Here is a 15,782-nt window from a genome sequence, read left to right as displayed (position 1 = left end):
CCTATTTCCCCCTCCCCCAACCCCTTGCAACCACCATTCTACTTTCTGTCTCTATGAATTTGGCTACTCTAGCTACCTCATACAAATGAAATCATACAATACTTTTCCTTTTGAGTCTGGCTTATTTCACTTAGCATAATGTCTTCAAGTTTCACCCATGTTGTAGCATATGTCACAATTTCCTCCCTTTATAAGGCTGAATGACATTTCATTTTATGTATATGCCACATTTTGTTTATCCATTCTTTTTTTTTTTTTTTTTTTTTGAGGAAGATTAGCCCTCAGCTAACTACTGCCGGTCCTCCTCTTTTTGCTGAGGAAGCCTGGCCCTGAGCTAACATCCGTGCCCATCTTTGTCTACTTTATATGTGGGACGCCTACCACAGCATGGCGTGCCAAGTGGTGCCATGTCCGCACCTGGGATCCGAACCAGCAAACCCTGGGCCACTGAGAAGCGGAACGTGCGAACTTAACCGCTGCGCCACCAGGCCGGCCCCTATCCATTCTTCCATTGATGGACATTTGGGTCATTTCCCCCTTCTGGCTATAGTGAATAGTGCTGCTGTGAGGATTGCTGTACAAATATCTGTTTGATTCCTTGATTTCAATGAAGTGGAATTGCTGGATCATATAGTAATTCTATGTTTAAGTTTTTGAGGAACCATCATACTGTTTTCCACAGCGGCTGCTGCACCATCTTACATTCCCACCAGCAATGCATAAGGGTTCCCATTTCTCTATATCCTTACCAACACTTGTTATTTTCTGGTGTTTTGTTTTGTTTTTATTTTTGTTTTATCATAGCTATCCTAATGGGTATGAAGTGGTATCTCACTGTGGTTTTGATTTGCATTTCCATAATGATTAATGATGTTGGACATCTTTTTGTAGGTTTATTGGCCATCTGTATATCTTCTTTAGAGAAATGTCTATTTGAGTCCTTTGCCCATTTTAAACTTGAGTTGTTTGTTGTTGCTGAGTTTAGATTTATATTTGATTTCCATAAACACGAGTACACATGCATGTGGTGATGGCAGTGGTGTGTGGTGGTCAGGAGTGTGCTTTCAGAGAGGCAGCATAGTAGAGCTGAAAGACATGTGGTTTTGGATCTAAATACCAGCTCTACAATTTACTAGTTATGTAAATCTGTGCCTCAGACTTCTAATCCATGAAATGGATATCATAACCTCTTCTAGGAAGGGTTGTTGTGAAGATTAAATAAGCTAGGTAGTCCCCTGGCAAGGTCCATCGGTAAATCTATTTCTTTCTGCTTCACCTGATTGTTGCGTTGTTGCTGCTGCTATTATTAGTATTTTTGTTTCCCTTCTTTGGAGCACACAGTAAAATTGGATCTAAATGTGGCATCGTTGGACCCAATTTCTTGTATATTATTTGAATTGGATTATTGTTAGTTCAAACAAAAACTTCAATGCCACTGCTGGTTGTAACACTTAAATATCACTAGAGAAAAGCACTAGAATAAATAAGGCTGTAACTTTTTTTTAATCTTAGAAAATTGCTGGGGTTTTTTCCTTAAGCTGTAGTGTTATTCTTGATAATAAATTTCAGTATAGTAGCGTTTCAAAATGGTAATTATTTTGAGGGTTTTTTTGAGAAATGTTTTTATTTCTTTAGGACATTTTCTATTGTTCTTGTTTTGGATCTTTCAAAACCTAATGACCTTTGGCCCACCATGGAAAATCTGTTGCAAGCCACAAAAAGCCATGTAAATAAAGTGATAATGAAACTGGGAAAGAAAAATTCTAAAGCATCTTCTGAAATGAGACAGAAGATATGGAGTAATATGCAGAAGGACCATCCAGTAAGTTGCTATTGGAATTATTCCTGGAATCCTTAGCCCCATACGTAGTTAAAGATAACATCACAGACAATTTAGATTTTTATGCATGACTTGAAATTCATTTGATGTAGGTGAACCTGTTCACTGGAAAATTATAGCAATTTAATAAAACCTCAGTAAGAACAAAACAAGGAAAGAGATTTCTTATGTCTTCTTGTTAGACATTTACTGTGATTGTTATGGCATATTATACCAATCAAAAGAAATAGAGTTTTAAAGTAGTAGTTTGATACTGATTTTATGATCTCTGTAAAATGAAGATAAAAAACCAGACTGTACAAAAGTCATCTGGCGAAGACTAGATGAAGCTACAAATTTAAACAAGCAGTAGAGTTTTAATAGCCTTAACCGTCACTCTATATTTTACATTCATTTATTCTCTGTCACATACTCAATATCTTTTGATCACCTGACAACTAATTAAATTACTACAAAGTTACAATGTTGGTAACACAAGTTCTTGAAATACAATCATGAATATCATCTTCTAGAAATCTAAGAGCAGTATCTTATATTGCCCAGAGTTTATATGGATGTTTTACACAGGTAATATCAGAACAAAACTGATAGTTTATGGTTCCCATCTATGCAGTATGAATGCTATTACAACAAACAGCTCAGACAAAGTAGTAAAAAAACAAACAGAAAGATGACATATTATATGAGAAAATGAAAGGGCAGAACATGAAAAACAATAAAATCATAGTAATTTATGGAATTGCCATTTTTAGTTTCATACTTGACAAATACAGTTTAGTAAGTGAAAGTTAAATATTGGAACAACCTCCATGTCAAGCAAACAAAGTCAACATCTATGAAGAGACTAAAATGGTATATTTTTGGAAGTAAATAGAAATTGCTGAATACATAGTAATATACAATTAACTATAATAAATCAATGAAATATGTTTGTTAACAGGATCGTGAAATAATTGACCCGTTTCCAATACCTCTGGTCATAATTGGAAGCAAATATGATATTTTTCAGGTAAGCTCTTGCACTTCTAGTTATGTTTGTTGTACATGCTTGCCTGGGCTTTATGAGAGGGGAACAAAGGTAATAATGAAATGAGAAAAATTACTCTGGGAGGGAGAGGCCAAGGACTCACACATCTTAAAGATTTTAGAAAAGAGGATATAGTTGGGAAAGAGAAATTAGGTAAAGAACAATAAATACAGTGAAACAGGGATATGGCAGTGGAATGGGGATAAGATAGAAGATTGGAAACTGAATCGTTAACCCATCACTGAGGGATAGGACTGACTTCCCAGCTTTTAAATTGAAGAAAGTAGAAACTTGGTTTCTTCTTGCCTTTGCTTGTCAGAGAATCCTCAGGGTATTCCATACTATAAAGTGTGTACTTATATCTAAATTCTATTGAGCTAAGTGTTTAAACAGAGGAAGATCTGACAGCCATACTTCTAGAAGGCTACACCTATAGTTTAACTCTCTATAGAAACAAATATCAAGGTATTGGAATCCTACTCCTCATGGTATGTTCCCCAAGAAAAGAAATAATCTATTTCTACATTTAATAATTTAAACCTTCCTACTATAGATATTTAGTTCTTTCAACTTGTTTTTTCTTTTTAATAACGTATTTCTTCAGGATTTTGACTCTGAGAAGAGAAAGGTGATTTGCAAGACACTTCGATTTGTTGCACATTATTATGGAGCATCATTAATGGTTTGTACATTTCTTATCCTTTGAGCTTGAATGGACAACACCAAATATGGAAAGATTAGCAACTTGATACACAGTTATGAATAATAATGCTTTTATTAACGTATGTCATCCCCTCCTTTCCTTTCCCATTGCCCAAAACTCCTCTTGTTACAGAGTGTTTGATAATGTATTTATGGAACGCACTCTGCTAGATGGCCTACCATTTCTTTGCAGCAAAAGCTCTAACTTGCTTATATCCATAAACCCCAGTCAATCTTAAAGAGATAAATTGGTTATTTATTTTTAGTTTCCCCTTAAGAATTAGAATCTGTATTATCTTAAAAGAAAAGAGAAAAAAAAATTTAACAGTGTGGCTTTTTTTAAACTTAAAAAAAATGTTGTTTGTTGTAGAGGTTGAAAACGTGAACTCAGGAATGGTTCAAATATCAGGGCAACCATTTACTAGATATGTGATCTCAGACAAGTCACTTAATCTCACTTAAGCCTCAGTCTCCTCCAGGATAAAATGGACAAAAATAGTACCTTCTTCATAGGATTGTTGTGAGGATTAAAAGAGGGAGTTCAGGGCCAGCCCCATGGCCTAGTGGTTAAGTTCGGCACACTCTGCTTTGGCAGCCCAGGTTCAGTTCCCAGTCACGGACCTACCACTCATCAGCAGCCATGCTGTGGCAGCATCCCACATACAAAATAGAGGAAGATTGGCATAGATGTTAGCTTAGGATGAATCTTCCTCAGGAAAAAAAAAAGAAGAGGGAGTCCATGTGAAATGCTTAGCAGAAGGCCTGAAACAAAATATTTCTCACTAAATCTTGGTTACTATAACTACTGTTATCATTATCTTCCACAACAGGACCAAATTTTGCTGGATGTCCTTTAATGCAAAAAAATATAAAAGCATTTTTATTAAAAAAAATACTTTCTGAGGCCGGCCTTGTGGGATAGTGGTTGGGTTTGCACACTCCGCTTTGGCAGCCCAGGGTTCACAGATTCAGATCCCAGGCATGGACCTGCACACCACTCATCAAGCCATGCTGTGGCAACATCCCACCTACAAAGTAGAGGAAGATTGGCACAGATGTTAGCTCAGCAACAATCTTCCTCAAACAAAAAAGAGGAAGATTGACAACAGATGTTCACTCAGGGCCAATCTTCTGCACCAAAAAAAAAAAGAGAAGAAAAAAAACTTTCTTCTTCCCATTTGAATGATCTATTTTTTCCCCTAAATCAAAGTGCTCGGAGGAATCCAGAGATGAGATGGGTCTAGGCCCCTGCCTTCATGGCTAGTACATTATGACTTAAAAGTAATAAATAAGATCTATAGTTTAAATGTTTATACTTTTCAGAATACTCCAAATAAATTTCATTATGTATTTTCTTAAAAAATCGTCATCTTTTATGTTTGTACTGTATCTGCTTACATATTAGGTTAACAGAGTACTTTGGAAATATTCTTTGCTATTTTGAAAAGATATGAGGAATTTAAAGTGAATGACTGATCTAGGGTACAGAAGCAAAGACCATGGATCTTCTAGTTTCTTATTTTTGCCGCTATATAAGGCCCCACATTTAGTTCTGGTTAGTTAGCTGAGAGAAATCCCCATCTTTCTTTAGGAGCAGATCACATTTGATGATCAGTCATGGACCAGTCTGGTTTTATGGGTACAAATTTATATACAGTCAGGTCAACCCAGACCACAGCAGGGCTGGGATTAACGATGGCCCAGAAGACTCTAGGAGATCAGGGACGAGGGCAAGGATTTGAGAAGGCCTTCATCTCGGTTTTCAGTAACCCAAGGGATCAGAGGTTGGGGTAGAGGAACACTTCTGGACCACCAAGGGAACCATATAAAGCGTTTCTAGCTTCCCAAACCAAGAAGAGCGTAGCCAAAGTTATCAAACCCCATCTTTCAGTTTCACTTCCACTCTTACTCTACACCCCATTCAAGGGAGAGAGTTGGGTACTGCCTTACAAGATTCAATGATGCTCAGCAGTTTTTTTTAACACTATAGTTGATCCTTTATTATTCTGTCAAGAATACTTATTGAATATTATGAGCAATCTAATAAAGTTTATAAAAACAAAAATAGGAAAATGTTGATAAGTGGGACCAGATTCAGTGGAGAGCCCTTAGGATGGTAGAGGTCTTAAAATCGTGACATATGAGGAGGAGTATAAAATTATATTCTGTTATCTGGAATATGATAATACTCTTTAAATATTTGAAGGACTGTTCCATGGAAGAGGGATTAAATGTATTCTTTGCTCTCTTAGAGTCAAGAACAAGGAATCAACAGAGAGAGTTTAGCTCAAAGTAAGAAAGAACTTTCTAATATTACCATTACAGTCATGTGCTGCATAACGATGTTTCAGGCAGACCATATATATGACAGTGGTCCCATAAGATTGGTACCAGATAGCCTAGGTGTGTAGTGGGCTGTACCATCTAGATTTGTGTCAGTACACTCTATGATGTTGGCACAACAACAAAATCGCCTAATGACTCGTTTCTTGTAACATATCCCTGTCGTTAAGAACCCCCTGACTGCATCTGAAAATGGAATAAATTGCTTTGAAAGTTAATGAGTTCCCAGGCGTTGAGTTTATCCAAACAGAAACTCTACAGCTATTTGTGGAGGATGTTTTCCAGGTGATTGATGCAGCAGATTGGGAGGGTTGAGTCAGAAACTTCTCATGTCCTCCCAGCCCTGCAGTTCTATGAAATACATATGTCATGAGGTTTTTTCCTCTCCATATAGGGAACATAATAATAATGATGATAATAAAGAGAAGTTTTTAAATTTAAAGTTTTCTATATTTTTAAAAATTGTCTCACTAGAAGCGTTAAAAGTGTTTCAATTTTTTTAAAATAAAGATATCAAATCTTACATATTCACATGAGGGTTCTCCTTTGAGTAGTTTCCCTGGGAACCTATTCTTAATCCAGAATGAATCTTATCCTGAAAATTGATCCCTTTGCCTTATAATTACATTTCATTTTGGTTCAAGATTGTTTTTTCCACTTTCATGTATCTTAGTCATTCTGATTTGGCTAAATGAGTTTTCGTATTTCCACAAATCAAATCTAGTCTGAAAAGATGTGTAAGATAACCATATGTCCTAGTTTTCACCCGATGTCTCAGCTTAATTACTGACATGTGGACAGATTTTGGGGACTCCTCTCCCTCGTCTAAGAAGTGAATCTGACAAGCAAACTGCATAGGCTTTTAAGTCAGCACAGTAGAAATCCATGCTGCACTGGGAAGCAGCAGGCAGGCCATGTTCAACCTGTGTCAAAGTGACCTTGCAACCCTACCTCATGACTGAAGACGCCAGCTGGACAGATCCACAGAAGGAAAAGATAAAGGGGTACCTCGCTCTCACATTTCCCAGCTGTGTTTCTTAGAGATTGAGGGAATAATTACCGACCCTGGTCCTTGCCTTCCTCCACACATAGGGAACTTCAGCATCTATGAACTTGTCTGATGTATAACCAAGGAATTCTTGTTTATGGTACATTCCATGTATAATGTAGAGAAAAGCCCAGATGTGCTCCATCCCCTTTTCTCTACATATAGAAAATCCAGTTGTAAGGTTTTTTTTCCTTTTCCTCTTCCCTGCATGTAGATTGTTTTGTGAAAGAGAGGTAAGCTGCGTTTAAACTCACACCCCTCGGGGCAGTTCCATCAGAGTGCTCTGTTGAACTGTTTTCCCAGGGTTCAAACTCCTCATGCTGATTATTGAATAAACTCCTCCACTAATAACACCTAAACTCTTTATTTCAGTTGACAAATAGTACCCACACCCCCTTTCATTCTCCAAAGTGTTCTGGTTATGGTCACCCTAATTATATATCACCACCGAAAATATTTAGTAGCTTATTTTGTAGGCTCCAAAGGCAATTCAGAAGTTGAAAAATCATTTTAGTAAGTGTCAGTGTTGTTGGACTAGTCTGCAACACCCACGTTAACTGCATTGAAGGCAGTAACATGCCCTTGGATGGAAAAGTTGTTTATAATGTATACCTCCTACTTTTTAACCAACCAGATTGCATTTTGACAATGATTATGATCCATATGTGGGAGTAGCTGAAATGATTAGTGCATAAACCACAAGTCCCTTCAATATCATGCACTCATGAAGTTTAAAGAATAAGTTAAAACAAATTTATCAAGATTTCTTTCTTCATTTGGGTTTTCTGTTGTCTACTCAAACACAAATATTTGTTGGGCAAATAAATAGTAATTCTCTCTGCAGTCTGTACTTGTTCAAAGCCATATTTATTTTACCGTTTCTGTGATTTGAAAGCCAAGTATATAATTTATTCTCCTGATTTTTTTTAGTTTACCAGTAAGTCAGAAGCTCTATTACTAAAAATACGTGGAGTTATCAACCAGTTGGCATTTGGCATTGACAAAAGGTACTGTTAAAATATATATTTTAATATCTTTTTATTGTATTTTTTTGCCAGTATTGTCTCATCTGATTATTGTTCTCACCAGTTGTTTGTTTCTTGACCAGGAAAGTGCCCCAGATGGCTGTTCTTAGAGAGAGAATTTCATATTATCCCTTGCTCATTACATTGTTTAAATATTTCTCAAATTTTACAGTGAAAATATTATATAATACTTAGAGACTAGAATAAAATAATAATTCTATTATACTTGTTTCCCTGATTTCTTTTACTCCTTTTCTCTCATTTTAGTAGCTTTCCCTCTATTATCACTTGCTTATATTGATTAGAAATGGAATCAATAATGTTAGTATGTATTCTTATTAACCTTGCTACTTTTCTTGATTTTGATTTAAGGTAATTTGGGCCTGTCACTTTTTTTTCCTGTAAAACGTTTATTAATGCTATACTTTAATTTTTGAAATCACATACATTAATATTCACTCATTCATTGGGGGCAATGCTCTCACCACTGGCTAGATATAAAACGTGGCTCTTGTATTTACAGTAGAATGTGGCAGGATATTTGACTGCTAAACTAAATTAGAGTGTTTTTTCTTCTTACCTATGTAGCAAATCAATATGTGTGGATCAGAATAAACCACTGTTTATCACAGCAGGATTGGATTCTTTGAGTCAAATAGGTTGGTGAACTTATTAAGATTGTTCAGTCTTTTTTTAATTGCTCATTGATTTTATCCTACTCCATGTTCACTGCATCTCCAAAAAAACACCGTTTCTGGTTTCATTGTTGTTGCCGTTATTTCTTATCTATTTATTTATGTACATAATATCGATGTAACATGCATCACATTGACATATTTGTGATGGAAGAGATGTTGCCACATAGCAGAGTGATTTCTGACCTCTACTCCACTGAAAAATTTACATGTATTTCCTTTCCCTCAGTGATTTCCAGGTATTTTTAAGTTTTAGCTCCTTCAGTTTAGAAGAAAACCAGGAGCACAGAATGGTCAAGGAATTCAAAGCTATATATTATGGGCAACGATGGAAAATTAGAGACTCAAGTGGTGGACTGTCTACATCCACCCATCCATCCATCCATGTAGTTGTACTACAACTACAATTAGTTGTACTAATTAGATATGCCTTAATTTTTCATGATGAAAATAGCTTGCCTCATCTAATGAGATGTATTTCCTGAACTTATAGACGCCATAGGCTCATGAAGCAAAAGGAATTTTAAGAGTTTATATAGTCAAGCTCCTTATCGTCCCATAGAAGCTATTTTCATTGTGAAGATCTTCAGGCTTAGCAACTCTGTGTACTCTAGGGTTGGCATAGTTTGGTTTTAAACTCTAATGGGCAGTAGTTTTCTTTTTTATTTCCCATTCCCCATTACTCTTACAAGCTAAAGTTGACTTGATTTCACATGTAGGGATCTTTGTAATGAAATTATAGATTGAATTGAAATGAAAGGAAAAGAGGTAGTTAATGAGAGACCATGGAGACTTATTTTTATAATTATCATTAGTACCAACTTAATTTCAGTAGCAGTGAGAATCACTCTGTGTACTGATAGATAATGTGTATGGAAGTCTTTTGCCCATGTGAGTTGTTGGAGGTCAGAAAACGGTTGAGAATTACTGAATTTAAAAATCACGGAGCTTGGACCTTATCAAAATGAAAAACGTTGGCTCTTGAAAGCCCATGTGAAAAGGATGAAAAGACATGTTATAGTCTGGGAGAAAATATTTTCAGACCACATATCCAACAAATGACTAGCATCTAGAATATATTAAAGAACTCAACAGTAAAAAAAAAAAAATCCAGTTAGAAAATGGACCAAAGACGTTTCACTGAAGAGGATATACAAATGGCAAGTAAGCACGTGAAAAGATGTTTAACGTTATTAATCAGGGAAAAGCAAATTGAAACCACAATGAGATATCACCACATACCTATCAGAACAGCTAAAATAAAAAATAGTGACAGCACCAAATGCTGACAAGGAAATGGAGAAACTGGATCACTTATACATTGCTGGTGGGAATGTAAAATGGTACAGCCACTCTTGAAAATAGTTTGATAGTTTCTTACTAAGCATCTAGATACCATAGGACCTAGAAATTGCACTATTGGGCATTTATCCCAGAGAAATGGAAACTTATGTTCACGTAAAAATCTGTACACAGATGTTCATAGCAGCATTATTTGTAATAGCCAAAACTGGAAACAACCCAGATGGTGTTCAACAGGTGAATGAAAAAACAAACTGACACATTGATACCATAGAATAGTACTCAGCAATAAAAAAGGAACAAACTATGGATACAACAACTTGGATGAGTCTCCAGGGAATTACGCTGATTGAAAAGGCCCGTCAGAAAAGGTTGCATACAATATGATTCTATTTATATAAAACTTTTGGAATGAAAAAATTTTAGAAATGGAGGGAAGATTAGTGGTTATCATAGATTAGGGACAGGACTGTGGGTGAGGAGGTAGGGGGAGAGGTTAGGAAGGAGTGGGTATGGTTATAAAAGGGGAACACAAGGGGTCCTTGTGGTAATGGAATGGTTCAGGAACCTACAAACGTGGTAAAGTTGTATAGAACTTACACACACGCACACACACGCACACACACCACAGACAAGGACAAGTAAAAAACTTGGGAAAGCTGAATAAGATCCGTGGATTGTATCAATGACTTTCTGACCAAGGTGATACAGAGGCCCCAAAAGATCAACAGTGAAACAATCTTAGTGAACAGTGTAGGTGCTGGAATAGAAAGAATGAAAAACCTCAGATTATAGACTGAAAATTGCCAAGAAGTGGCAGCAAATTTTTTTAATTTTCAAATTAAATTATACAAGCAATACGTAGACATTCTCCTTATAAAACATTAAAATAGTACATATGAGGATCAAGTTTGGTATGTATCTTTCCAGACCATTTTCTATGAATGTATATGTCATGTAGGAAAAACTATTTGTTTTAACATAATTGTATCATTCTGTATCTGTCATTTTGAAATTTGCCGTTTTTACTCAATATGCCTTAGTGGTTTTTCCATATTAATGCTACATATAGGTTGGTATTTTGACTGCTGGATAGTGTTACAGAGCATGGCTATGCATAGTAATTTTCACTATTCCTCTATTCATGGACATTTTGGTTGTGGCCATTTTTTCACTAATACAAATGATGCTACAATGTAAAATCCTTAATACACATATACAGGTGTTTCTACATTAAGCACCAAAAAGTGGAATTGCTGGTTAAGAGGGTATGACCTTTTTTAGTATTTTAATAGTATTTAGTAGTGCCAAATTACCCTCCAAATTAGCTATCCCAATTTGCACTCTAACTGGTAGCACATAAGAGTATTTGTTTCCTTACAAATTCCCAACACATGAGAATACTAAACTTTCATATTTTTGCTGAGTAGCAGTGTAAGTGTGGGGAAAGAGAATTATAGTTTACTCATTACCCTGTCTCCTCTTCCTCTGATTCTGCCCCAGTGGCTTTCTACACTAGGTAGGGGTAAATTTTAATAGTGATATTAAGTATATTATATAATATATATTAAGGAGAGGGGAAATGAGTGATCTAAGGTTTATACTTTTATAAGTGTCATCAGTTTTATTAATAGAGTTTTTAATGTTTTAATCAATACAATCATTTGGACTAAACTTCCAATTTTAGGATCTCCTCCTGTTCCTGATAATGACATTGGAAAGCTTCATGCCCGTTCACCAATGGAGTTGTGGAAAAAAGTATATGAAAGGCTCTTTCCACCAAAGGTATATATTTCTAATTCTTTTAAAGAAAGAATTTTCAGCACTGTTATTCAACAGTTATTGGGAAATGTCCCCATGGGCCTATCATCATAACTTGGTTTTCATCTCTCATGCTCGAAAATCAATTAAATATTCACTAAAAGTCTATTGTAGATGAGGCACTGTGGGGGTTAAAAGACGTGTAAGACACAGTTCTTGTTGCACTTTCAAACAGAGCTCTCCGGGATTAGAGAAGGAGAGACAACGTCTGAAAGGAGAGGAGGGAAGAGGACCTGGTGGAATTTGAAATGGCCCTCAACGGTGATGATAAAAGCTCAGAAGATTGTAGAGAGCCTTCAGCGGGTGACTGAGGAAAGGGAACTTGGTTTGTGAGGCAGATAGATGATAGTCTTTGAAGGTTCTGGGTTATGGGCATGAAATGATTTGAAGAATTGTAATTTCAGAATACCAACACACTGAAAGATATCAAGGACCCTGCAAGAGACCCTCAGTATGCTGAAAGTGAAGTTGATGAAATGAGAATTCAGAAGGATCAGGTATTATCCTAAACATTTATTTTATTTCATCTTGAGTTTTATCACAAAAATACTTCTAGAATTCCATAGATTTTCCCAATTTATTTACTTGATTTTTTTTTCTAAAGATTGGCACCTGAGCTAACATCTGTTGCCATCTTCTTTTTTTTCTTTCTTCTCCCCAGATCCCCCCAGTACATAGTTGTATATTCTAGTTGTGAGCGCCTCTAGTTGTGTTGTGTGGGACACCACCTCAGCGTGGCCTGATGAGCAGTGCCATGTCCGCGTCCAGGATCCCAACCAGAGAAACCCTGGGCTGCTGAAGCGGAACGAGTGAACTTAACCACTCAGCAACGGGGCCAGCCCCCATACTTGATTTTTTTTTTTTTACTTTTAAAATTATTTAAATAATATGTCTTTACTATATAAAAAGTAAAATTCTGATATGCATAAAGAAGGAATTAAAAATTACCTATCATTCTACCACCCAGAGATGACCTAATGTTCACATATCCTTTTTGAATTTTCCAGTTTGTGTTAAAAGATTCGCAGTGATTCTTAACTTGCTGCTGGGGAGACACTTTCATAATAGTCTTTTGTTTGTGGGATTATTTAAAAGGTTTTGGGTTTTATTAGGACATTCAAATGTACCTATACTTTTCTTGTACCAGAAAAACTAAGGACCACCCAGCCTGAAAGCACACAAACACAGCTGACAAAACCCAGATCTCTGAGGAAAGTGGTTAAAAGTGGAGACTGCATTCCTTATGTGCCCAGTAGCACTGTTTGTGATACACAAGTCTGATATAAGAATACAAAAGTTGATAAATTCATCATGACCCAATACCTAGATTTTCTCAGATCTCCTTTTAGTTTGATAAAACGGGACATTGTGACCTTATAAATTGAATGTCCTGACAGCCTTTCAGGTGGAATTTGTAGAGCTGTGTAACTTGGGCGGTCACACTGGGGCAAGCATGACCTGAACACAGCCATTTACTGGGAGCGGTGAGCAGGGTCTTTTTCTAGGCACCAGCCTTTTGCCTTTGTGGGCACTAGAATAAGTAGGCAAAATATTTTATTTAAATGTAGTCCAGAAGACTTTTGAAAAATATGTCATGAATATTTGGAGGGTTTTGTAGCTGTAGCAAAGTGAGAAGCATGTTGTAGGAACAGTAAAATGACCTCATGTAACCCTTATTATGTGTGCAGCTTGTCTATAGAGATTAGTTGGAAGTCATCTTTGAATTAATATTTATCTAGGAGTCAATGACTAACTTCTATTTTTAGTAAGAGTATCTGTTTATATTGTATGGTGATCCCTTTTATTACATTTATATACACAGATATTTTTGAAGGGTTAGGGTATTTCTGAGCATCATGAGTTTTCACATTCAAACCCATCTTCCCTAACTGACCTAAAAGCATAGGAATTTCGAGTGGAACTGGAAAGCAACCCCACAATACCTATATCAATCTACGCTCAACTCTTGTGCCACCCTGCTACCTCAGTAATTGCTATATTCTCCTGCCTGAGAGAGTTTTTTAACCCACCTGAAAAGTTATGATATCTTAATTTTGCCTCTAAAACAGTTTCATTTGTGATGTTTTAGTAAATGAATTGCATTGATTTCAGTTTGCCCATGTCATACCTTAACACAATTTTATGCTTTTGCTTTAAAGTTACCTAATGATTACCAGTTGATGCTCAATTATTTAATTGATATCCACATCCAAATTTTGACATTCTAATATGCAAAATTTTAAATATGTCTATTATTTCATGCTCTCCCAAAGTAATTTCAGAGCCTTACATTGTTTCCAGTTGTGTGCTGATATACACAAAAGCTGACTTAGGTATGAGAAAATTCTCTATAGATTAATTTTGAAAGATTCCTATTAATTTCCCTCTAAACATTTAAAATTACATTTTCACTTTTTATATGGGCATGACAGTCAATGCCAGTTCTATTAACACAGTCTATTAAAAAATTCATCTGCATTAGGTGGAAATCTAGCCAGTTGTTTATAGCTCTTTCTTCACATTGTCTATCTTTTTGATCTTTTAATATTATTGCCATGTAACATTTTTCAGTGAAAATAGCATTATAATCTTTAGATTTGATTTGATTTGCCATGTGGAACAATAGTAGTATTCATTTAAAAGAAATATCTCACTCAGGGTTTTCCATAATTACGCAAAAGTCTGTCCTTCCTTAAAAGCAACCTGTAAATGCTTAAAGAAATCTATACTGTGAGCTATGTGTCTGCATGCCTTTAACCCAGATAGGTACTTCCGATCCTCATACTTCTGGGAGGAAAGATGGCATCGTGTTTCATTAAAATATAATACAGTTGCATATGAGTGAAGGGCTGGCCCTGAGCCTGTCTGAGACCAGATGTCGTCCTCCTCTTGACTCCCTCCTCATCTCCAAGCCCCATTATCAGTGGCTTAGATGGTCATTAGGAATAAAACAAAAAATAAAGTTAGAGGCCTTTAAGCTTTGGCAGTGAAATTAAAGCATGCCACTTTTAATATGGAGAGGCTATTCATGAGTTCCATTCAGTTCCTCCAACACTTAGGTCTTCAAAAAAGGCCCAAGTCATATACCGTCGTGCTCTGCATAACAAAGTTTCAGTCAACAACGGACTGCTTATATGACAGTGGTCCCATAAGATTAGGACATACAGCCTAGGTGTGTAGTAGGCTATACCATCTAGGTTTGTGTAAGTACAGTCTGTGATGTTCGCACAATGACCAAATCACCTGACAATGCATCTCTCAGAACATATCTCTGTCATTAAGCAAAGCATTACTGTAGAATCATTAAGCAAGAAACAGGTGTCTGTCCCTCTGTCCTAGAAGAACTGCATTTAAGCCACACTTCTAATAATAATCCTGCTGGAGTCGGGGAGGCACCAAGCCACAGTATTTCATAATACCTTATTGTGAGTCCTTGGTGGTAAAACATGTCCTTTGTGATACTTGTCCAGAATCCTCTTGCTCCCAGTCCCCCCAGATGCATGGAGAGCCTCACAGGGGACTGAAATCGGTCCTCACAGGTTTGACCATCAGCCTTAAGACCATTTCACCTTTCCTGCAGACTGTCTTTCCTAATTAGCTCTCTTTCCTCTAATTACTCTAAGTTTTCTCTTTTGCCTAGTCAGATGGGCACCAGAAAATACTTCCTCAGTATTTACTATTTTTTAAAACCATCTAGTTTTAAAGAGAATGTGAGTATAGAAAGACTTGTTGAACCCTTCTACGTCTTTTCTATATTTTTGTTGTCAAAGAAAGCAAAGAAAAAGGAAAAAGTTTGGGTAAACAATTATTTTAAGATCTTCTTGGCCAAACACACTAACTATTTTGAATGTCTGTTTTCAAAAATCAACTTGTTTATAATCCCTAGGCCTATAATTTAAACACATGCCCACTGATTTACATGTTCAGGGGGAAATCCTCTTACTGTCCTTTATTGAAGATGCTGGTTTAAGCATTGTAA

At 36.3% G+C, this 15,782-nt stretch overlaps 1 protein-coding gene across 2 annotated transcripts in view; it reads left to right on the top strand.

Moving 5' to 3' along the window:
* DYNC2LI1 (dynein cytoplasmic 2 light intermediate chain 1) overlaps positions 1-15,782 on the top strand; it is a 29,522-nt gene that overhangs the window by 11,300 nt on the left and 2,440 nt on the right. Inside the window, exons 6-13 of one of the 2 annotated variants that reach the window (XM_046663093.1) lie at positions 1,636-1,822; positions 2,781-2,849; positions 3,472-3,549; positions 7,891-7,967; positions 8,574-8,644; positions 11,670-11,767; positions 12,208-12,300; positions 12,465-12,523. In XM_046663093.1, coding sequence (XP_046519049.1) covers positions 1,636-1,822; positions 2,781-2,849; positions 3,472-3,549; positions 7,891-7,967; positions 8,574-8,644; positions 11,670-11,767; positions 12,208-12,300; positions 12,465-12,494 — 703 coding nt within the window. In that variant the 3' untranslated portion in view covers positions 12,495-12,523. Of the gene's footprint in view, positions 1-1,635; positions 1,823-2,780; positions 2,850-3,471; positions 3,550-7,890; positions 7,968-8,573; positions 8,645-11,669; positions 11,768-12,207; positions 12,301-12,464; positions 12,524-15,782 lie in introns of those variants that run through there. The other variant, XM_046663092.1, reaches the window with a different exon arrangement.

The sequence above is a fragment of the Equus quagga genome, chromosome 5 (genome assembly GCF_021613505.1).
Source record: "Equus quagga isolate Etosha38 chromosome 5, UCLA_HA_Equagga_1.0, whole genome shotgun sequence".
NCBI classification, from domain to species: domain Eukaryota; kingdom Metazoa; phylum Chordata; class Mammalia; order Perissodactyla; family Equidae; genus Equus; species Equus quagga.
This window is presented reverse-complemented; position numbering and strand designations above follow the sequence as displayed.